Genomic DNA, 25,206 nt, shown 5'->3' with positions numbered 1-25,206 from the left:
ATAGTCATTTAACACATGTAAAGAGGCTCAACCTCATTAGTAATAGAGAAATGCTAATTATAGCCATAATGAAATACCATTTACATAGCACCAGAATGGCTAAAATTAAACAGACCGAAAATCCCTAGCGTAAACAAGGATGCGAAGCACAGCAATTCCACTCCTAAGTATGTACCCAACAGTAACGTGTGGACATGGGCACCAAAAGACATGCACGAGCATGTTTATAATAACCAGAAACTAGATACACTTCAAATGGCCATTAATTGCAGAAATGACACATACACCGTCGTACATTCATACAATGAAAATCTAGACATCAATAAAAATGAAACAACCCCTGCTTCCCACGACATGGAATCTCACAGCCATAAAATTGTGCAAAAGAAGCCAAGCACAAAAGAGCAGATTCTTTCAGGGGTACTGGCAGCATTCTACTTCTTGACCTGTGTGGTGGCCAAATTTCTTTATTTTTTGATAATTTATTAATCTGTTCCCTTATGATTTGTATGTATGTTTTTTCAAACTTTCTAAAAATTGAATGAAAGATCTTTAAATTCTATAGTGGTTTACAGTTTTCAACAGTTTCACACACGATTCCATATAATCTCATAATAACCCTTTTATTTTTATCTTCTACCCCTATGTTGCCCCTCCCCCTTCCCTCTCCCCACTGGTAACCACTAGTTTATTCTTTTTTTTTTTTTTTTTTTGCGGTACGCTGGCCTCTCACTATCGTGGCCTCTCCCGTTGCAGGCACAGGCTCCAGATGCGCAGGCTCAGCGGCATGGCTCACGGGCCCAGCCGCTCCACGGCACGTGGGATCTGCCCGGACTGGGGCACGAACCCATGTCCCCTGCATCGACACGCAGACTCTCAACCGCTGCGCCACCAGGGAAGCCCCACTAGTTTATTCTTGATATCTGTGAGTCGGCTTCTTTTTTGTTTTATTCACTAGTTTGTTTTATTTTTTAGATTCCACATATAAGTGATATCATTGTATATATGTTTTAATTAAATAAAAAAGTATCTTTTGAAACTCTGATTTGCTCTTTGTAAGACTTCTGAGTTGTGAGATGTGCTGTGAAGTATCCTGAATCCAGCTGAGTGAGAAGGAAGACGGGCCTCACAGGCAGGAGCCCAGAATGTAAGGACAGCTTGGTGAGGTAGGAACCATGCTGGTTAGGAAGGTCTCAAGTAGCTGTGTCCTCAGAAGAGAGCAGCCCACTGAGCTTGCCCCTCTCAATGGTCTTTGAAAGTCACATCCTACTACAAGACACAATTATTTTATTTTTAATTTATTTTTAAATTTTTTGGCTACAATGGGTCTTCTTTGCTGTGCGTGGGCTTTCTCTAGTTGCGGTGAGCAGGGGCTACTCTTCGTTGCGGTGTGTGAGCTTCTCATTGTGGTGGCTTCTCGTTGCGGGGCACGGGCTCTAGAGCACACGGGCTTCAGTAGTTGCGGCAAAGCTCGGGCTCAGTAGTTGTGGCGCACAGGCTTTGTTGCTCTGCGGCATTTGGGATCTTCCCGAACCAGGGCTCAAACCTGTGTCCCCTGCATTGGCAGGCAGATTCTTAACCACTGCACCACCAGGGAAGTCCAAGACGTGATTATTAAATAGAAATGTTTCCTATGCTCTTGTGATATAATAACATACATATTTGGTCTTTGGTTCCTGGCACAGAGTTCCTAAAACCCTTGGAATTTCCTGAGTGATAGGGGTGACAGGAATATTTTTTGTTACGCATAACAAGTTTCTTTGACCATACCTGAGTTATGTTAATGAGGTGACTGTGGGCCCCTAGAGAGCTTCAGGATGGGGGCTGGTTGTCAGAGGAACCAACCACATGATTAGAGGGTTGGACCTTTCAGCCCCACCCCCACCTAGGGAGAGGGGCTGGAGATTGAGCTGATCGCCAAGGGCAATGATTTAACCAACCATACCTACATAATGAAACGTCCATAAAAACCCTTAAACTACAGGGTTTCAAGAACTTCCAGGTTGGTGAATGCATCCATCGTGCTGGGGAGGAATACACCCCAGGTTCACAGGGACAGAAGCTCCTGCCCTCGGGATCTTTCCAGACCTTGTCCTATGTACCTCTTCATCTGGTTTATTCAACCTGTATCCTTGTAATATCCTTTATAATAAACTGGTAACTATAAGTAAAGTCCTTTCCTGAGTTCTGTGAGCTGTTCTAGTAAATTGTCAAACCTGAGGAGGGGGTCGTAAAAACCCCCAATTTATAGCCAGTTGGTCACAAGTCCAGGTGACCTGGATTTGTGATTGGCATGTAAAGCAGAGGCTGTCTTGTGGGACGGAGCCCGTAATCCATGGGCTCTGCACTAACTCCAGGTAGGTAATGTTAGAATGGAATTGAACTGTAGGACGCCCAGCTGGTGTCCAGAGATTTGCAAAACTGGTTGTTGGTGTGAGGGATCCGCCTCCACTGCCCCCCACTTCACCACATTTGGAGTCAGACATGTTCTGCAGGTGGAAACAAAGCTCAGGAGTTTCCCCCTACTTCACTCTGCACCTTAAAAAGGGCAAAATGCAAAGATCTCCAGCACCAAGGTCTGGATGGAATGCTGAGGTGTGGTGCTTTCCTGGGCTCTGAAACTGGATTAGTGGGCATTTGGTTTATTTCTAATAAGTCTCCTTATCTTGCTTATTTAATGACTTGCAGAGTTATAAACACATTTAAAAATCCTTTCTGGTCTGCTCCTAAAATTTAAGCCCATTCATTTTACTTTTCATTATTCTATTTGTGATCTTTGATGTTACTGCTATGACTCGATGAAGGCTACTTTGTAGATACTAAAACCCCCAGCAGGTGGAAGAAGTTAACTATATGATGACCAGTCTGTAGCCATGACATAAGCTGCCACAATTCTGAGAACTGGCCTCAAAGAAATGGGAACAAACCGACTCTGGAACTGAAGATTAACTGAACCTAAAACAATCAAGATGATGGTGATCAGACCACCGCCTGACCAATTTCAAGATGACGGTCAGAGCTGACTGTGCTGTTTCTGCATGTAGTCCTCTCCCTCTGCCTATAAAAGCTCTTGCCCACTGATTGTCAGTGGGGGGAGTCGGTCTTTGGACAGGAGACTGCCCTCCCCTCTCGGTTGCTGGCCTTTGAAATAAAGCAAACTTTTCTTTCCATCAACCTTGCCTCTTTATTGGCTTTTGAGCGGCGAGCAGCTGGACCCACTTTAGGTTAAGTATTTGGCTCCCAACCTGAGGCTGGGCTCTCGCGATATCTGGCTCCCGGGTTTTCAGGTTTTCCCGACCAAAGCCGCCGCCGTGAAGACGCGCCGGGGTGGCTGCGGGTAGCTAGTTGCTCGTGGCTCGCTGGCTCTGAGAGGGGGTCTAGGGGGACGTTCATAGCAGCTGTCGAGATTGTTTGTTTCGGGGATTCTCCCTGTTTCTTCCCAGCTCGGCACTGGCTGCCCGCGTACGCTTTCCCTTGGTGGAATGGAAAGATGCCTCTTGGAAGAGCTGACGAGCTCCAAGACCGAGGTAAGTTCACTGGTGTGCACCCGGCAAGCTTCTCTTTTGAGCACCAAGTGCTATTTGGGCATTTTGCCAATTGGTTCTGACGTGTGTCTGACGTTGAGAACTGTTTGTGAGCACTGAGTGTCATTTGGGCATTTTGCCAATTGGTTCTGACGTGTGTCTGAGGTTGAGGACCGTCTGTGTTGGGAAGTGTTTGTTTGGGACTCCATATTGGTCATCCTCTCAGAGTATTTGTGACAGTTCTGTCTTCTGGTGTGTGGACAAGTCCTCTCTGCCTTTGTATCCCCAGCACTCAGCGTGGTGCCTGGCACATAGTAGACACTCTGGAAATATTTGTTGAATGAATAAACGCGTGAGTGAAGAGGTGAACAAGTGAGTGACGGAAGCCCGTTTTGATCAAGCTTGATTCAGTCTGGAAGTCTGTCAGCCAGGGCATTATTTGGTGCATGACAGTAGCAAAGAATGGTAACCCACCTCTTAGTCCTGGTACTGAGCATAATCAATGTCGGCTAAATTCCTTCTCCCATGTAACCCAGCCCATGAGCTTCAGAAGTCAAAAGGCACCTGGAATATGGGCAGGACATGAGCCATTTTCTCCTCCCCCATACCTTCTTGTGCAGGAAATACTGGCCTAGCGTATAATGTTAGAGCTGGGGATTTGGGATAGGTCAGCCCACTCTTGCCTGGTGGGCCTGCCTTGACCTGGACCCTTATGGCCAGTCTGAGCTGTGTGTGTGTGTGTGTGTGTGTGCGTGTGTGTGTGTGTGTGTGTCTGTCTGCCTGTCCGTCTGGAGGTTCTGCCTTCAGAGCTCCCTGAGCTTAGAGCATCCCTGGATGGTAGCCCAGGGCCCAGAGCCAAGCTCTTCCTGCCTGCCCAGGTTCTCAGGTCAAGGTCTGGCTCAGAAACAGGCTCTCACTGTGTCACAGTTTCGCCAAAACCTCAAATGAAGACACAGACAGTCTACTCATGACAAAATATCCCAAGCCTGTTTTTCCCTTCTTGAGTAACAGTAAAGTTTGTTGCTCACTGAATGTCAACCCAAAATTACACTCTGCCTCAAGGTGGGGAACATCAGCCCTTTGCCTGCTGAGGTGTAATTTCTCTCCCCTCCCTCTGCTCCCCTGAGTCTGCGCTCTCCTTAACCAACCCTCCAGCCCTCCCTTCCCCCACGCTCTCCTGAAAGCTGGGCTGGCACAACATTGGGCCTTCTGATTTAGACCAACGGGTCCAGGAAATGTAAACTCCATGGGCTCTCTTGGCAAAAACCAAGTCATTCCCTGTGTGTTTAGATTTAATTGTTACTTTAGGAAAACCAAAGACTACACATCAATAGAAATCAGGAGTAAAAAGAAAAGGGTTGCCCAGGTCGTGCCTTTATCAGGGGCAGAAGTATACAGGCCAGGGTCCAGAACCCTGGGCTCTCCCAGTGCTGCCACTTTTCATGTTTTTTCATGTTGTTTCATTTATGGAAGCCCACACATGCCTTCTTTTTCCCTCTGGTCTTGGCTACACAGCCTTTAAAAATAGTAATTTTGAAAAAGACAACCAGACAAGCCAGAAATAACCACTGGTTCAATGAACCTCTGAACAAATATGGCAATATTTACAAAGAAATTCTAAATTCAGTCCAGTCTCTGGCTTTTATCCTATGAAGGAAGTCTAGAAGATGGAGAAAAACAGAAATGGAAGTTAATTTAAGAAAACAAATGATGGGCTTTAGAAATGAGGGAAAATAGCAAAGGAACTTAGTGAGGGAACAGCTAGTTTACAAAGCAAGCCCTGCACTGCCCTGATGCTTTTTAGAGGCCCCTGGAGAAGCACACAGCCATCATAAAGATGTTGGAATGAGATGTGCCTGGTTTTAATCTTGGCTCTGCTTTTTTTTTTTTTTAATAATTCTTTTTTTATTTTTGGCTGCCTTGGGTCTTTGTTGCTGTGCACGGGCTTTCTCTAGTTGCAGTGAGCGGGGGCTATTCTTTTGTTTTGTTTTGTTTTGTTTTTAGATGTTGGGGGTAGGAGGTTTTTTTTTTAATTAATTAATTTATTTTTGCTGTGTTGCGTCTTCGTTTCTGTGCGAGGGCTTTCTCTAGTTGTGGCAAGCAGGGGCCACTCTTCATCGCGGTGCGCGGGCCTCTCACTATTGCGGCCTCTTGTTGCGGAGCACAGGCTCCAGACGCGCAGGCTCAGTAGTCGTGGCTCACGGGCCTAGTTGCTCCGCGGCATGTGGGATCCTCCCAGACCAGGGCTCGAACCCGTGTCCCCTGCATTAGCAGGCAGATTCTCAACCACTGCGCCACCAGGGAAGCCCCGCGGGGGCTATTCTTTGCTGTGGTGCACAGGCTTCTCGTTGCGGTGGCTTCTCTTGTGGAGCACAGGCTCTAGGCGCACGGGCTTTAGTAGATGTGGCATGTGGGCTCAGTAGTTGTGGCTCGTGCGCTCTAGAGCGCAGGCTCAGTAGTTGTGGCGCACAGGCTTAGTTGCTCTGCGGCATGTGGGATCTTCCTGGACCAGGGCTCGAACCCGTGTCCCCTGCATTGGCAGGCAGATTCTTAACCACTGGACCACCAGGGAAGTCCCTTGGCTGTGCTTCTTTCTGGCTGTCTGACGCAGGAAGTTACTGAACCTCTCTGTCCCTCAGTTTTCCCATCTATCAATTGGAGCTGGCCATTTCTACTTTCAGACTTATGAAGATGAAATGAGATAAAGTGTATAAAACTCCTCTTTCAGAAAGGAACATGAGGAGACTTGGGGAAGATGAAAATGTTCTGTATTTTGGTTCTGGTGGTGGTTTCATGGGTGTACACATCTGTGACAACTCAGAGACTTTTATATTTTAAATGGTTACTGTTTATTGTATGCAAATTAAACCTCAGGAAAGTTGTTAAAAAAAACAAAACAAGAACAAAACACAACTCCCCAAACAGAGATGACATGGAACAGGTTTGGCATGATTTACGACAGCTCTTTTCTCAGCGCCCAAATGGGGAATGGGTCTTGTTTCCATAGCTGCGACAGACCAGGGAAGGGAAAAGGAAAAGCTGTCCTTTTGTTGTTGGACTCAGAGGTGGCAGGGCTGGTGGAGTGAGGTCAAGCTTGGTGTCACTCACTTTCCTGATACTACAGACCAGAAAGCACAAACAGAACCGTGGAGCTTGGAGTGGAAAATCTTAAAGGCTTTTCAGAGCCTGTCTTAGCAGATACCCTTTGTCAGGGCAAGTTGTCTTGTTTTTGGCCACGCCATGTGGCATGTGGGATGTTAGTTCCCTGACCAGGGACTGAACCTGTGCCCCCTGCAGTCAAAGCTCAGAATCTTAACCACTGGACTGCCAGGGAAGTCCCCAGGGCAAGTTTTAAAGGAGGATCAAGGGGCAAATCAGAGAGCAAGGGTCTATGAGTCTCTCCCTTCCTGGGGTATCTGCAGACCAGGGTAGAGGCCATAGGACCACTGGGTGCTGAGTCAGGAGAGGGCAGAGGTGTTGAAGGCAATGAGCACCCAGGACAGCAAGTAGGGGAATGGTCAGTGTGCCCAGGGAAGCACGTGTGGCACCATGGTCACGTGGCCAGGGGTGGCCACTCGGAGTGCTGGGAGGTCAGAGACTATTCCTAGGGTACAAGTGGCCAGAGATGGATATGGCCTTGAAGATATGGGACTTGGTATAATAAGAAGCCCAAAGAAAACCAAATATAGCATGGAAATCTGCGCACATGCGTAAGGAGCAAAGCACCAGGATTTTTCTATAATTAGGGCAACAACCAATCATAGTTGGATACCAAGAACATTAGAGAGGTATGACAAACATTTCGTGCTGCCCAACTGGGAATGGAAACCAACTGTGGTTTCGGGTAGGAGAACGGAAAACAAAATGGCCAGACCCAGACCTGGACGCTAGGAACCAAAGCTAGAGAAATACCAACACGCAGAGGGGAGAAAATGGCAGTTTAAGAAGTCCTCACCCATTCAAGTTGATGGTCATGGTAGAGTCCCTGTGCTAAGTGAGAGATTTCACCAGCACCACTTGAGGCTGGACCATAAGGTCGAGGTGAACATACAACCTGGGTGGGCAGTGTCTGCCTGAGGCACCCTCCTGCACTGGCCACTCATTGACCACCCAGGTGGACGTGCCCCTATGCATTCATGCCTGCTCACCATTCAAAGTTTAAATTTCATCACACTCATTCAGGCAGTCCCCGCTTTACTAATTTTTCTTTAAGCCACTGCTCTTCTGAACTGATGCTTTAATAAGCAACTAAGTTCTCCACTGTAGTGGATGCTGTCGGTGCTCATGTCCCCTTTCCCAGACCAGTGCACCCATCCCCCAGCCGCTGTGAGTGACGGCAGCTGAGGGTTCACAGCTGCCACTCCTCTGGAGGACTGCCCTTGGAGGGATGGGAGCCTCAGTTAGGGGGGTTGCAACCCGCCTTGCCCTCCGTGCACAGCAGCCTGCAGCCAATGACAGACTAATATGGAGGAACTCAGGCCAGTCCCCTTGCTTCCAAGTGGGACCAACCCTGTGGTGCAATTCATGCTCCCCAGCTCCCCAAGGGATCAGGCAAAGCAAGGATCCAGCTGAGGCCACATCCTTAACTCCTCCCTCTCACCTTCCCTGCCTCCCTTATTCCCTTTCTCCCTCAACAAGCCATGGACATCTGAACAGGCTCTGCTTTTAGAGAATCTAACCCAAGTCTTCTAGCCAGTCTTCAAGATGCCCAAACAGTGACAAATTTGAGTGAAACAGTCTTCCTAGTAGCCCTGAGCTCCTAAGCCCCTGCAATCTCCGAGACCAAACTCGTTTGAGCCCCAAGTTCTTTTAAGTCTTGACCTCCATGGCACCCGAGCCTTGAGGCTCTCTGGGCCTGAAGAGGTCATGAGGGGAATAAGGGGCAGGGACCCCGGGGGCAGGTTCTGCCAGAGGGGTTGGAGCGAGCTCCAGCACCTCACAGGAAACATAAGGAAACGTTCTGGGCTGGGGGCAGGGGAGGGTCTTGACAGACAGCCACATGGTGTGTAGGGAGGGTTGTGGGCCGAGCCCAGTGCAGAAGTGACAAGTGCTCCCTGGAGCCGAGGGGCAGCTGGGGCCACAAGTCTGGAATGCTTGGGAGCTACACGTTAGAAAGTCCCCGGCTACTTGCCCATGGGGTCTCCACCAAGTCCTAAAGCCACACAGGCCATGCCTTTCTGGAAGGATCATTTGCTGTCTCCAGAATCTGAGATGCCCGCTGGCAGAGACCAATTTCTCGCCCAAGTACTAGACAGCTGAAGTCACAGCCCGCCTTTGATTATCTGTTGTACAGGAAGCTGGAGTCAGTAACACACAAGGGAGCAAGGAGCCAGCGTCACACAAATCCCTTTAGATCTTTCAGTGAGGGGCCTAATACCCTCCTCCATCAGCGTGAGAGTGAAAGGGAAAGAATATGGTCTGAGCTCAGACCATATCACAGGTCCTGTTCTGAGTGATGTACTTCCCATCTTAGAATAACAGAAGCAAGCAAGCAGACAAAACAAAACTACCCCTCCACCTCTCTGGCCCCCAATCCTCCTGCAGCTCTACCTTCTGCCCCTCCCCCCCGCCGCCCCAATCCTCTCCGTGAACAGCAGAAGTTGTCTGCCTTGGCCCTCTTCCTCACTCCAGCTCATTCCTGTGCTCGCTGCAGTTCCGCCCAGGTGCATCCCACTCCCCAGCTACACACTGAAAACATGAGGCTACCAGAACCTTCTTAGGCTGTGAAACCAGTGCACACTTTTTAGCTTCCATTGACTGAACCTGTGCAGCCTTTGAGCACTTTTCCCACCTGGGAACACACACTTCCTTTAAAATTTCACCTGGGACACCTCGTTTTCCAGCTTTCCCTTTTACCTCATCATCTACTACTTCTCTGTCTCTCCTAAGGTATTCAGTTTACTAGTTTCCTTTAGGGTTGGGACAGTTTTGCTCAACCTTGATTACACAGTACCTGGGACCCTGCCAGATGAAGGGAGAGGGACATAGTGAATGAATGAATGGCCAATAGGCCGTAGAAGGAATGTTGTCCAAACCAAGATGGGTCCAACTCCAAAACCCTTGTTCGGCCCACCCTCTCAAGATGACTTTTCTCCAACTGAAGCAGTTCCTTAATCAAAAAAATTTGGTGTTCACTGGAAAAATACATGTAAGGTGGAGTCAAACACCTGGTGACAATATTCTTGTAACACACACACACACATATACACACACACACACACACTTTAAATGTTAAATCTACAGAGTAATGAAAACTATAATGGTCTGTATATTCAGCTAAGTGTAGAAACCAGAATTTCTGCCCAGCAGCTGAAAGCTCCAACGACTCTGCTTTGCGGTGAGAAAATAAACACCATTTCAGACACACAAAACCTTCATTTAGTTCTCATTCTACTGGGGCCAGTAAACAACCCCTTTGAGTGGTGGGCGTGCCTCGTGGGATGGTGCAACCTCGGTGCCCCGCCAGAAACACAGCCAGCCCACTGATGCCTCAGGGTGAGCCTGGGTCTGCTTTGAGGCGACACATGCAACTAGCAGGAAGTCAGGTCTTATGCCTCATTTTCTCAGACAGGTGAATCCATCGGAACTGGCAGGAGCTCCTGCCTGCCACAAAGCGGCAGCAACAGAGGAAAGTTCTAGAAAATGGCTCAAATTGTGTTTCAGGGACTTGTCCCACTCTGTAACTTTGTTATTAGTATGTGACAAGCAAGTAGGAAGTTTTTAGAAGCTTTTGTCTTTTTCTTTTTTTTTGCGGTACGCAGGCCTCTCACTGTTGTGGCCTCTCCCGTTGTGGAGCACAGGCTCCGGACGCACAGGCTCAGTGGCCATGGCTCACAGGCCCAGCGCTCCGTGGCATGTGGGATCTTCCCGGACCGGGGCACGAACCCGTGTCCCCTGCATTGGCAGGCGGACTCTCAACCACTGCGCCACCAGGGAAGCCCGTAGAGGTACTCTTTTTTTTTTTTTCTTTCCTGCGGTATGTGGGCCTCTCACTGCTGTGGCCTCTCCCGTTGCGGAGCATAGGCTCCAGACGCGCAGGCTCAGCGGCCATGGCTCACGGGCCCAGCCGCTCCGCGGCATGTGGGATCTTCCCGGACCGGGGCACGAACCCGCGTCCCCTGCATCGGCAGGCGGACCCTCAACCACTGCGCCACCAGGGAAGCCCCTAGAAGCTTTTGTAACAATTTGACAGGGGAATTTTATGTCTATTTAAGGAAAATTTTTATTTATATCTAGAATATCTTTCCTTTAGTTTTATGCTAACTCATTTTTATTGCATTTTTACTAACGTGTCAGTCTATCAATAACAAGAAAACAAATTTTTAATTGTGCACAGAGAGTATGAGACAACAAAATCTCACTCTTCATCAAAAAACACTCCAAGAGGAAAAAATAAGCCACAGAATGAGAGAGAAAATTTCAACACATTAAGAAAGTTTTCGTAAAAAAGAAATCCAACATTAACGTAAATAATTAAATCAATTAGAGAAATGGGCAAAAATCTTGGACAGACACTTACTGAGTAAATGCTAATAGTATCTGATTAGATAAGTGCTTGGGTAGAGACATGGGTTTTACAGGTCACCATGGAGTAGTCACCAGATTGGTAAAAAGGTAAAAAGTCTCACAATCCTGAAGCTTGGTGAGGATGATGGAACAGAGCTCTTACTCTCAGACCAGTTTACTCTCCCACAGCTGGTGGGAGAGTAAACTGGTCAAAACACTTTAGAAAACTCTCTGGCAGCATCCATATAAGCTGGACACACACCTACCCCATGGGCAGCAACTCCACTGCCAGGAACCAAAAGAAATGTGTTCACATGTGAAACGAATGATGTGGAGGAGAACGATCACCGCAGTGTAAATTTTCGACAGTCACAACACGAGAACAAGCCAAATGACCACCAGCAGAAATAATGGGTGGTGTATTCACACTATAGATAGTAAACTGCAATGAACACAAAAAACCACAGCTCAGGCAACAACATGGATGAAGCTCACAGACAAGACAGCACCCTAGTCTCATCATGGTTCTCCCATAGGATCTGCCGGACATTCTGGGGACCAGCTGTCCTATAAATTCAGTAACATTGTGGTGCTGGAGTTATCCCCCTCTATAGCGCCAACCTCCACTTGGTACCCAGAGGTCATGGGGGATCAGGAAGGTGGGCCCTGAAGGAGTCTTGGGGAGAAAGGAACCCTGTGAGGTCAGGGAACAATTCACGGTCTGGCATGAGGTCCATGGTGTAGGAGTCATAGGAGAGAGTGATTTCTGCCATTGGGAGAATTCCCAAGGGGGCTGGGCAGGGGTGGGATGCAGAAGCCTCGCCCCCAGGCCTACGATGATGATGGAATGGGGACATCTGGGGGAATCAGATCAGGTTTCGGGAGCTCAGTGCCCACCAGGAGTCTTTCTAGCCTCAGCTCTAATTTTCTTCAGACTCACGGGGCAGCCCAGGGAGCAGAGCAAGACAGCAGGGCAGCAGCAGCAAAGTCCCATCAGGAGGAGCGGCCCAGACAGCTGTCCTGGAGCTATCTTCCTGCTTACCTTTCCCGCAGGCCTGGACCAGGCCATACCACTCCCCGCAGCTGTTGCACAGCAAGGTGAAGGCTGTTTCGCGCCGGCCCGTCACGTGGCCGGGGGCACAAAGGTACAGCAGCTCATCCCCCATCTCCAAGCCCGTGTGGCCCTGCAGGATGGTGTGTGGGAAGGAAGGTGGGTCTCCACACGGCTTCTCTGAGGACAAGGAATCACAATAAGTTTTCCCAAGCTCTGCAGAACGTTTTCAGCCTGGGAGGAAAAAAAAAACTTAAAAAACAACCCCTTGGGACTTCCCTGGTGGTCCAGTGGTTAAGAATCCGCCTTCCAATGCAGGGGACGTGGGTTCGATCCCTGGTCGGGGAACTAACATCACACATGTTTTGGGGCAACTAAGCCCATGCGCTCTAGAGTCCACGCACTGCAAAGATCCTGCATGCTGCAACTAAGACCGGATGCAGCCAAATAAATAAATACTGAAAAAAAAGAAGCCAGTAGAGGAAGTAAAATGGAATAATATAAAATATTGGATTAATCCAAAAGGAACAGAACAATAGAAGAAAAACAAAAAGCAACCCCCTCTCCCCCATGGGTGTTGCCCGCACCTTAAACTGAGATCTCCTTCACCCTGGCATCCCCAGGACCTGGCAGAATGCCTGGCGCAGATGAAGCACTCAAAAAATACTTGTTGAATGAATAAACGTGCTACAAAGTGCTACAACTTTGTGTTTTTATTTTTTTAAAAAAGATTTATTTATTTAGGTGCATTGGTCTTCGTTGCAGCGCTCACGTTTCTCTCTAGTTGTGGCGTGTGGGCTCCAGAGCGTGTGGGCTCAGTAGTTGCGGCACACAGGCTCTCTAGCTGTGGCCCACAGGCTTAGTTGCCCTGTGGCATGTGGGATCTTAGTTCCCCGACCAGGGATTGAACCCACGTCCCCTGCATTGGAAGATGGATTCTTAACCACTGGACCACCAGGGAAGTCCCACAACTTTGTATTTTTAAATTGCCAGGCAATGTTATCCTCTAATGTCTCCTTGAAAGACGGACCCAGAGACAGTGCCCAGCAGCAAGTGGTACTTTTTGTCAAATGCTGAAATATTACAGACTGTAGAGTAGAGGATGCCTCTGCCCTCCCCCAGCCTCGACCCTGATGGTAACACTGTTACCGGTTTGGTATTTACAAATAAATACTGATAGAGATGCACATAGGTATACTACATATGTAGCTCTGTGTGTGTGTGTGTTTATTATTTTTTATTGGAGTAGAGTTGCTTTACAATGATGTGTTAGTTTCTTGCTGTACAGAAGAGTGAATCGGTCACACATATACATGTATCCACTCTTTTTTAGATTTCTTTCCCATTTAGGTCACCACAGAGCATTCAGTAGAGTTCTCTGTGCTTACAGTAGGTTCTCATTAGTTATCTATTTTACACACAGTAGTGTATATATGTCAATCCCAATCTCCCAACTTATCCCACCCTCTTCTTCTCCCCTTGGTAACCGTAAGTTTGTTCTCTACATCTGTGACCCTGTTTTTGCTTTGCAAATAAGTTCATCTCTACCATTTCTCTAGATTCCACATATAAGCGGTAATATATGATATTGTGTGTGTGTGTTAACATAAACAGGATTACATCATATTTATTACCGAGTACCTGCTTTTTAAAAAACTAATAAACTAATTTTTGGAGCAGGTTTAGGTTCACAGCAGAATTGAGTGGAAGGTACAGAGATTTCCCATGTTCCCGTCTCTACCCAGGCACAGCCTTCTCACTATCCTGTACCACAGTGGTACATTTGTTACAATCCATGAGCCTACATTGACATGTCATTATCTCTCAAAGGCCACAGTTTACATGTGGGTTCACTCTTCATGTTCTACAGTCTATGGGTTTTGATTGTATAAACCCAATCTATGGGTTTTGAATATATAATTACATACATCCGCCATTGTAGTATGATACAAAATAGTTTCACTGCCCCAAAAATCCTCTGTGCTACACTTATTCATTCCTACTAACTCCTGGCAACCATCAATCCTTTTACTGTCTCCATAGTTTTGCTTTTTCTAGAATGTCATATAGTTGGAATCATACAGTATGTAGCCTTCTCAGACTGGCTTCTTTCACTTAGTAATAAGCATTTGTTTCCTCCATGTGTTTTCAAGGCTTGATAGCTCATTTCTTTTTAGCACTGAATAATATTCTATTGTCTGGAAGTGCTACAGTTTATTTATCCATTCACCTACTGAAAGACATCATGGTTGCTTCCAAGTTTTGGCAATTAGGAAAATAAGCTGCTAATAAACATTCATGTACAGGTTTTTGTGTGAACTTAAGTTTTCAGCTAATTTGGGTAAATATCAAGAACTGTGATTGCTGGATCACATGGTAAAAGTATGTTTAGTTTGGTAAGAAACTGCCAAACTGTCTTCCAAAGTGGCTGTACCATTTTGCATTCCCACCAGCAATGAATGAGAGTTCCTGCTGTTCCACATCCTTGTCAGCATTTGGTGTCATCAGTGTTCTGGATTTTGGCCATTCTACTAGATGTGTAGTGGTAAATCATTGTTTTTTTTTTGTTTGTTTTAAATTAATTAATTAATTTGGCTGTGTTGGGTCTTCGTTGCTGCACGTGGGTTTTCTCTAGTTGCGGCGAGCAGAAGTTACTCTTCGTTGCGGTGCACGGGCTTTTCATTACGGTGGTTTCTCTTGTGTGGAGCACGGGCTCTAGGCGTGCAGGCTTCAGTAGTTGTGGCTTGCGGGCTCTAGAGCATAGGATCAGTAGCTGTGGCGCAGGGGCTTAGTTGTTCTGCAGCATGTGGGATCTTCCCGGACCAGGGCTTGAACCCGTGTCCCTGGCATTGGCAGGCAGATTGTTAACCACTGCACCACCAGGGAAGTCCCTCATTGTTGTTTTAATTTGCATTTCCCTGACGACATATGATGTGGAGCATTTTATCGTACGCTTACTTGCCATCCGTGTATCTTCTTTGGTGAGGTATCTGTTCAGGTCTTTTGCCTATTTTTAAATTGAGCTGTTCATTTTCTTAATGTTGAATTTCAAGAGTTCTTTGTATATTTTGAATAATAGTCCTTTAGTAGATATGTCTTTTGCAGATATTTTCACCAGTCCGGGGCTTGCCTTTTCATTCTCTTGACACTGTCTTTTGCAGAGCAGAAGTTTTCAATCTTAAGTAAGTCCAGCTTAACAATTACTTCTTTCATGTATTGTGCCTTTGGTGTTGTATCAAGAAAGTCATCACCATAAACAAGGTCATCTAGGTTTTCGCCTGTATTATCTTCTAGGATTTTTGTAGTTTTGCATTTTACATTTAGGTCTGTGATCCGTTTTGAGTTAAATTTTGTGAGGGGTGTAAGGGCTGTGTCTAGATTCTTTTCTTTTGCATGTGGATGTTCAGTTGTCCCAGCACCTATATTAAAAAGACTATTTTTGCTCCATTGTATTACTTTTGCTCCCTTGTCAAAGATCAGTTAACTATATTTATGTGGGTCTATTTCTGGGCTCTCTACTTGATTCCATTGATATTTGTCTGTTCTTTCACCAGTACCACACTGTATTGATTTCTGCATCTTTATGTCTTTTAAAATTTAATTTAAAAAAGATTTTATTTTATATTGGAGCATAGTTGATTAACAATGTTGTGTTAGTTTCAGGTGTACAGCAAAGTGATTCAGTTATACATGTACATGTATCTATTCCTTTTCAGATTCTTTTCCCATTTAGGTTATTACAGATTATTGAGCAGAGTTCCCTGTGCTACACAGTAGGTCCTTGTTGGTTATCTAATTTAAATATGTGTACGTGTTGATCCCAAACTCCCAATCTATCCCTCCCTCTAGGTAAGTCTTGAAGTTGAGTCATGTCAGTCCTCCAACTTTGTTCTTCTTGAATTATGAGTTAGCTATTCTGGGTCTTTGTCTCTCCATATAAACTATAGAATTAGTTTGTTCATATCCACAAAATAACTTGCTGGAATTATGACTGAGATTGCATTGAATCTATAGATCAAGTTGGGAATAACTGCAGTGGGATTATCTGGGCTGCTCTCTGCAGCCTCCTCAGAGCTGCCCAGCAGCCACTTGAGCCCCCAGGGATGTTCCAAACCCAACTCATTCTCTGAAGCACTAGGACAAGGGCTCACCCAGAGCTAGTCTCCCCAGAACCACTGGGATCTCAGATTTGTAGCCCGTGCTCCAGCTGTTTTCTCTGCAGTGTCCTCTTCTCCTTTCCCTAACCATTATCCCCACAGAACAAAGTCCTTCCAATTCCACCTCAGCTGCCACAGCCTCAGGAAGTCTCCCTAATTACCTTCCTCCTTTGTGCCGTGGAAACTCACTCATCTCTTACTTGTCCTTATACACCGTCAACTCCTTGAGGGTGGAGAGGAGTCCTCTCTCTCTCTCTCTATCTCTCTCTCTCTATTTATCTAAAGCACCCACAAGTCTGAGCCCTGCTTTGCATTACCCTGGACAAATAAATGAAAAATTGGCCAGTGTCAGGTCAATGGTAATGAGTAGAGACTCTTCCACATTTCCTTGGGAGACCCTGAACTGGATAAGTTCTATCAGCTGCTTAAAGCATTGCAGTTCATTGGTTCCAGTCTCCCATCGTTGCTGGAATTTCCCCAAAGCTGATCTTGAGGCACAGCGCCTCCTCAAGCAGATCTGGGAGGTGGCTACTCTCAAAAATTCCTGCTCACCTGAGAGGTGAGCATTCAGCTCTCTTTTAATTTTTGGCCACACTGCAGCTTGGGGGATCTTAGTTCCCTGACCAGGGATCGAACCTGTGCCCCTGCAGTGGAAGTGCGGAGTCTTAACCACTGGACCACCAGGGAAGTCCCTCAGCTCTCTTCTTGAAGACATAAAGGAAGGGAATCATTCCATTTCTATTTTTAAGGGAGATACAGGTAGGAGTGACGTATGCAGGGGAGGTGAAGTACAGTGCTAAGAAGGTGAGGTGGGCTGGTGGGGAGAGCAGCCAGGCCAGCCCTGGCTTAGAGGGGGAGAAACAGAAGCACACCCTTTGTGAGCCTTGGGTGCTACAGGGAGAAGGTGAGAGGAGACCTGAAGCCTCCAGACTCCACAGACAAGCTGCCAAGAGAAGCAGAGCCAGAGAACCCAAGTGGAGGCAGCTCATTTCATCAGCATCCAGTTGGTTAAAAATAATTTCACTTATTAAAGTGAGGTCACCACAGGGCTGGAAATTCACTGTCAGTGAAACAAAATTACTGAAAGGAAACAGAGAAACGTCTACATTCATGATGAACTTTATTTCAAAAAAGAAACACAGGAGGAAGCTGCCTGAACATTCCACAGGCTGTTTTCCTTCTGGGCTCTTTATGAGGCACATGTCTGCCATTTTTGGAGTTAGCACCCTTCATTCTTCCTGTCTTGCCAAAGAGAAGCAACAGCCCAGGGCTAGGTGCAATGAAGCATCATCAGGAAAAAGGCAACCTTTAGAGGTGATACTGCACCTGGGTGTCTGCTGAACCAGACCTCACGTGCACTCCCCAGGAGCCTCTTCTTGGCTTCTTACCTTCCTTTGGCACACAGATTTCCCTTGGTGAAGTATAGTTGATTTACAGTGTTATGTTAGTTTCTGGTGTACAGCAAAGTGATTCATGTACACACACACACACACACACACACATATACAATAGGACCTTGTTGTTTATCTACTTTATATGTAGTAGGTTTTTAAAAAATATTTATTTATTTATTTGGCTGCGTTGGGCCTTAGTTGCGGCATGCAGGGTCTTTCATTGTGGCGCGTGGGCTTCACTCTAGTTGTGGTGTGCGGGCTCCAGAGCACACGGGCTCAGTAGGTGCAGCGTGCGGGCTTAGTTGCCCCACGGCATGTGGGGGTCTTAGTTCCCTGACCAGGGATGGAACCTGCGCCCCCTGCATTGTGGAAGGCGGATTCTTAACCATTGGACCACCAGGAAAATCCCTATATGTAGTAGTTTTTATCTGCTATTTTGTATATGGTAGTTTGTATATGCTAATAATCTCTAATTTACCCCTCCCCCACCCCCCTTCCCGTTTGGTAGCCATAAGTTTGTTTCCTAAGTCTGTGAGTCTGTTTTTATTTTGTAGATTAGTTCATTTATCTCATATCTTAGATTCCACATATAAGTGATATCTTATGGTGTTTGTCTTTCTCTGTCTGACTTACTTCACTTACTGTGATAATCCCTTGTTGACTGTCTACAAGGCTCCCCTGAGGAAAAGTGAAGAGCCATTTGGGAGCCGTTTACATGCTCTTTCTAAAGAAGGAAAGGCAGAGGAACAGGGACAGAGCTCTCTCTGAGGGATCATGGGGAATCCATCCTGCTTTTCTGGAAAGTCCGAGAGAGAGCAGCCCTCTGACCCTAATCTCACCTCAGCATGCATTCCTGAGCCCCTTCATCACCCATCTGAAGCCTCCTCACAAGTCAGGCCCTGTTGGACCAAGACTGCAGTTTTTCCCATGCAAGCCTCTCCGTGTTGACCTGGAGGGGAGGAGAGGGGGGCAAGCTAGGCTCAGGCAAATTGCCCTGGATGCGGGGCTCTTGAGCACTTTGACTCAAAGACACCCACACAGGGCTCACTTGCTAAAATGGCATCAGTCCTTACATAAGCTGATAGGCATCATGAATTTGCTTCATTTTTTTGTTTTTGTTTTTGCTTTGTTTTGTTTTGTGCTTTCCTATTGTTGTTATTGTTGTTTTGGGAGGAGTATGTAGACCATTTCGGGGGAAATTTTCATTTTCATATAATTTCAAAGTTACAGAAAAATTTTAAAAAGAAGGAACTCCCATAAACCCTTTATCCAGATTTACTAATGTGTTTTCATTTTGCCCCATTTGCTTTATCATTTTCTCTCTCTAGATAGATATAGATATGTATATATATATATATATATAAAATATATATCATACATAAACACATATATGTGTATGTATACATATACGAATATGTATATATGTGTATCTATATCTGTAATTCTTTTTTTTTTTAATTTTGTCTGCTCTGGGTCTTTGCTTCATTGCAACACACAGGCTCTTCATTGCGGCACACGGGCTTCTCTAGTTGCAGCGTGTGGGCTTAGTTGTCCCGCGGCATGTGGGATCTTAGTTCTCCAACCAGGGATCAAACCCATGTCCTCTGCATTAGAAGGTGGATTCTTAACCACTGGACCACCAGGGAAGTGCCTGTAATTCCTTTCTGAACCACTTGAGAATGAGTTGTAGATATGATGTCACTTTGTCCCTAAGAACCTTGGTATATATTTCCAAGAACAAGGATAGTGTCTTACATAACTGCAGTAGTTACCAAAATCAGGGAATTTGAGCATTGATACAATACTATTATCTAATTCAAATCCATATTCAGATTTCATCAATTATAGCTGTTTTCTCCTGGTCCAAAATACAATCTAGGATCACAAATTACATTTAGTTGTCAAGTCTTTTTAGTCTATTTTAATCCAAAACAGTTGCCTTGCCTTTCTTTGTCTTTTTTTTTTTTTTTTTTTTGCTGCACCACGAGGCTTACAGGATCTTAGTTCCCCAACCAGGGATCGAACCTGCGCCCCCTGCAGTGGAAGTGTGGAGTCCTAACCATTGGACAGCCAGGGAATTCCCTCTTTCTCTTTCTTATCCTTGACATTCTTCTTTTGTTTTTTAAATTAAATTAAATTTATTTTTGACTGCATTGGGTCTTCGTTGCTGCGTGCAGGCTTTCTCTAGTTGTGGTGAGTGAGGGCTATTCTTCCTTGTGGTATGCAGGCTTCTCATTGCGGTGGCTTCTCCTGTTGCAGAGCATGGACTCTAGGCGCACGGGCTTAGTTGCTCCGCGGCATGTGGGATCTTCCCGGACCAGGGCTCGAACCTTTGTCCCCTGCACTGGCAAGCGGATTCTTAACCACTGCACCACCAGGGAAGCCCTCCTTGACATTTTAAAAAGAGTATAGGCCAGTCATTTTATACGATGTTTCTCACCTTGAGTTTGGCTAAAGTTTCCTCATGATTAGATTCAGGTTGCACATTTTTGGCAGGAATACTACTGAACTGAAGTTGTGCTCCTCTGAGTGCAGTATATCAGTAGGCACGTCTTACTGGTTTGGCAATAACTCAGTTTTGGAGTCACTGTCATGGTTTTAAACTTGGTGCCCTATAGGATGTGAACAGATGTTTCCAGCCTCTGGCTTCATGCACTACAGTTGTGGGCAAAGGGGCACACACTTGCATACACACAACCTGTTTGAAGCCTGTGAGGTGGAAAGCCCAGGATCTCCTGTTGTATGATGAGTAACACATGGCTCAGTGCCTGCCCCCCACCCATCACCCCAGTCAACATCCAGCCAACGCCCAGAAGCAAGACCCCTCCCCAGCAGCTGACTGTGGACTCGTGAATGAGCCCAGCTGAGGCCAGAAGAATAACACAAATTTCTGCCCTCCCCCCAAAATAGTGAACTAAACAAACAGTTGTTTTAAGCCACTACATTTGGGGGTGGTATGTTACACAGCAAAAGCTAGCTGCTACCTCTTGTTCGTGAGAGGAAAGAGATCAGACTCAGAAGCCCCACGTATCCATTTGAGATCACTAAAGAAAGGTCATGCTGGTTTTCCTCTGGCTCTGTCCTGTCTCCCTCAGGGATCTGAACCTTTGCCTATGTTTGAGATTCAAAGGATCGTTCTCATTTACTTATGTGGTTTTTTAAAAAAGCAAACCATGGATGTTGTTCTCCCCAGAGCTTTCCATGGCCACATCTTTCAGTTGCTTGACTGCAATCAGCAAATGTAGAACCCTTCCTGGAGGGAGATGCCGTGGCAGCAGAGAAGCCTACTGCCAATAAACATCTAACAAGCACCAGCCAGGGCTGTAGGGTTCACTGTGGCTCTTTGATTTACCAACTCCTCTGACACCTTCCCTGGAGATTGGGATTTGGTGCCTCTGGGATGCAGCATGAGGGTTTGCATTTCTAATAAGTTCATCTGGTATTTCTCATCATCAGAGAGCTTTGGGAAACTCTGCATTAGAGAACTACTTCTCAAACTGGGCTACATGTTATAGTCACTGAGCAGCTTTAAAAAAGCCCAATGTCCAGAACATTTACATCCGTATCTCTAGGGCTGGCACCCAGGTATCAGTAGTTCTTAAAACTTCCCAGATGAGACCAGTGTGCAGCCTGGCAGTACCTGTGCTGATTTTTATGACTGATGAGTAAGCAGCTTGCTTTCTCCCCATTTTCATGGACATTCCCTTTCAGCAGCATATATTTCTGATAATGAAGGTGTACTTTCTCCAGTGCACATGAAACGCTGCCCTGGAGACTCCTTTATGGTTTTCTCCTCACCACTCAGCTGATTTCCCAGAAGGAAGTTGTATTTTTCTTTCTAGGAGCAGTTTCCTAAATCCTATAAATTTCCTTTCGGAAAAAAGGATTTTTTTTCTTTTTAGAAAAATTTCCACCATGAAGACAGACCAAAGGGTAAGTGGTATCAGCAGCTGCAGCACATGCTGTCAGGGGTCTGCCCATATTTCCTAGATCCCTTTACCATTCCCATGCACAGGGGCTCTGGGTGAGCATCTGTGCATCTTTGTTGGAGGGTGACTCAGCTATCATAACTCTTTGTCTGAGCACACTGAAAACCAGAAGAGTCTGGGAATTTATATCTCCCTGAAGCAGCCCTTAAACAATGACTGACAAGGTCAGTGGTATCAATACCCCTGTTCTCTCACCCCTGGTCAGGAAACCGTGGTGACCTGTGGTCACTGTCTCCAGAGATTCCCTGCAGGATTGAGCCAAAGTTACCCCCCCACCTCACAGCCACTGTGGACTTTGCTTAGTGCTGCACCGTTGCCTCCCCCCTTCCTTTCCCCGTCCACTTCCCCACTGCCTTGTTGGCTTTTCTTTGGAAGTCTTCCTGATTCTTGGTGTTCAGTGAATCCTCATCTTAAGGTCAGTTTCTAGAGAACACAACCTAAGAGGTCAACCCCCACGAGCACATCCTCCGAAACCTTTACAAAGGCTCTGGCACTGACCTTCATCCTTAATACACAGGGCATTGTATGTGCCACCAGGAACTGGGTTGCTTTCAATTCGCACATCGACAGCTCTCATGATTTGCCGTTCACCACTCCCCTTGCTACACATGGTTGTCCTAAAACAGACAAAGAAGACAGTGGGTTAGGAGAACTAACCAAAACTGGGAAAGAATTCTTTTCTGCTGTCAGCTCTGAATCAGCAGAGATTTTCCTGATTCAGGAGTTTTGGCTGAAAGTATCGATATGATAAAGTATCAGTACTCTCCCCAGAAGTCTAAAAGCAGGAAGTTATAGGTGGTGCCTGAATTGAGGTCACATATATCAATTCAAGATTCAGGGGCAATACATTGTTGATCTCTTCTAGTATACGTTTGGTTTTTATTTCATAAAATTCTCTTCTCTTTATTAGTTCTCTTCTTTTTGGGGGGTTTGTTTTGCTGTTATTTTCGGATTTCTTAAGATGGATCATTGGTTCATGAACCTTCAGCCTCTTTGCTTTTCTAACACAAGCATTTAACACTTTACATTTTCCTCCAGGTATAGCACTGGTGGCATCCCATGAGTTTGAGTATGTTATATTTTAATATCATTCATTTCTACATATATGTGAATTTCCATTATAATTTATTTTTGCCCCATGATTTATTTAAGGATATCTTTTGTAAATAGCAAATAGTAGAACTTTAAAAAATCTACCTGATGGTCCTTGTTTTCTAATTAGAGCATCATATCTACTTAATTTAATAACAGATCACTTTGAATTTAAATCTGCCATATTTCTATTAGTTCTGCCCATTCTTCTTCCTTTCTTCCTCTCTTTTCTTTCCCGTATTTTGATTGTTTGAATTCCTTTTTGGCAATCTCTTTTTCTTCTGTATTGGTTTGGAAGTTATATGTTCTTTTACTATTCTTTTAGTGGTTACCACAGGGGTTATAGCACGCTTCCTTGACTTATCAAAATTTAATGTTACTTTTTTTTTTTTTTTTTTTTGCGGTACGTGGGCCTCTCACTGTTGTGGCCTCTCCTATTGCAGAGCACAGGCTCCGGACGCGCAGGCTCAGCGGCCGTGGCTCACGGGCCCAGCCGCTCCGCGGCATGTGGGATCTTCCCGGACCGGGGCACGAACCCGTGTCCCCTGCATCGGCAGGCGGGCTCTCAACCGCTGCGCCACCAGGGAAGCCCTAATGTTACTTTTGCTCTCTTTCCCAACAACACAATTTAAAATACTATGTATTAACATACTTAAAACACTTCCTGACTGATATACCATTTTTTAGTGTTTAGTATTACTGTTACTGCTTTATATAATTATAGATCTTCCTCAACTTACAGCGGGGTTATATCTCCAAAAGCTCACTGTAAGTTGAAAATACGTAAGTCAAAAATGCATATAACACACAAAACCTACTGAACATCAGAGCTTAGCCTAGCCTACCTTAAATGTGCTCAAAACACTTTAGCCTACAGCTGGGTAAAATCATCTAACACAAAGTCTATTTTACAATAAAGCATTGAATATCTCATGTAATTTATTGAATGCTGTACTGAAAGTGAAAAAGCAGAATGGTTGTCTTGGTACAGAATGGTTATAAGTGTATCAGTTGTTTACTGTCATGATCACATGGCTGACTGGGGGCTGCAGCTTACTTCCACTGCCCAGCATCATGAGAGAGTATCAGACAGTATATCACTAGCCTGGGAAGAGATCAAAATTCACAATTTGAAGAACAGTTTCTGTTGAATGCATAATGTTTTTGCACCATCATAAAGTTAAAAAAATTGTAAGTTGAACCACTGTAAGTCAGGGACCATCTGTACATAATTCCAATTCACCCCCATATTTACTTTTTCGACTCATCCCTTTTGGCATCTCCAGCCATCCACCTGCAATTATTTTCCTCCTGCCTGAAGAACACCCTACAGTGTTGTTTTTTTTTGAGTGCAGATCATGTATGATGAATTCTCTCACCTTTTGTCTGTCTGAAAATTCTTTATTTTACCTTTATTCTTGGAAGGTATTTTCGCTGGGTATAGAATTCTAGGTTGGCAGTAATTTCCTTTCAGCACTTTGAAGGCCTCATTCAGTGGTCTTGGGGCTTTCACTGTCAATTTATTGTTGCTCCTTTGAAGGTACTCTTTCTTTTTCTTATTATTACTTTTAATAGTTCTTCTTCATATTTGATTTTTACCAGTTTTACCATGTTGTTCCAAGTCGTGAAATTATTTTATGTATCCTACTTGGGCTTTGTAGGGCTTCTTGAATCTGTGCGTGGATGTTTTTCCACAGTTGTAGCTAAGTCTCATACTGCTTTTGCTTCATCTTCTTTCTCTTCTCCTTTTGGAATTCCAGTTACATGCATCTTCTTTGCCTTGTACCCTTTCTTCTATATTTTCATCCTTTTTTCTTCTGTTCTTTATTCTGGACATCTTCCTCTGAAATATCTTCCAGTTCATTAATTTTCTCTTTGACTCTTAAAATCAGCTGTTAGATCCATCCATTAAGTTCTTAATTTCAGCTACTGTATTTTTATTTCTAGAGTTTTCATTTGGTTATTTTTATACTTTTCAGTCTTCTTCCAAAATTCTCCTTTTTGTCTTTTGTATCTTTGAACATTTTAAAGAGTTCTTTTAAAGTTTGCATCTACCAGTGTTAACGTCTAGAGTTTCTATTGGCTATTCTTATCTTGTTGCCTTGTCTCCTCACGTGACTGGTTATTTTATTTTGCTTGACAAATCCTATATTTGCTAAAATAGTTTGTGGAAATAAATTGTCTAGAATAATGTTATTTTCCTCCAGAAAAGATTTTTAAAATCAGTTCTGCTACCTATCTGGAACACTGGAACTCTAGTATCATCTCAGTCCAAACTCATGGCTTCAGAGGATTTGATGCTATGCTGCAGCTCCTTTGAGGGCCTGTGTACTTGTTCCAGTTTACTATGACTCCTAGGGTACAGCCCTTCAATGTTCCAACCCTAAGCAAAAGGATTCCCTTGGCCCCCACATACATAAAACCTGAATTCAAATCTCTGTTCTCCTAGTCCTATGAGGCTATCTAAGTCGCTTCTCAGCTTTTCAGACATGC

At 45.2% G+C, this 25,206-nt stretch overlaps 1 protein-coding gene across 1 annotated transcript in view; it reads right to left on the bottom strand.

The window, feature by feature from the left end:
• SUSD5 (sushi domain containing 5) overlaps positions 1–25,206 on the bottom strand; it is a gene marked incomplete at both ends in the record, with an annotated part of 40,350 nt that overhangs the window by 2,515 nt on the left and 12,629 nt on the right. The window contains 2 exons of the mRNA XM_081247303.1: positions 12,073–12,261; positions 22,120–22,238. Coding sequence (XP_081103429.1) covers positions 12,073–12,261; positions 22,120–22,238 — 308 coding nt within the window. The remainder of the gene's footprint in view (positions 1–12,072; positions 12,262–22,119; positions 22,239–25,206) is intronic.

The sequence above is a fragment of the Mesoplodon bidens genome, assembly GCF_964165515.1.
Source record: "Mesoplodon bidens genome assembly, chromosome: 10".
NCBI lineage: Eukaryota > Metazoa > Chordata > Mammalia > Artiodactyla > Ziphiidae > Mesoplodon > Mesoplodon bidens.
This window is presented reverse-complemented; position numbering and strand designations above follow the sequence as displayed.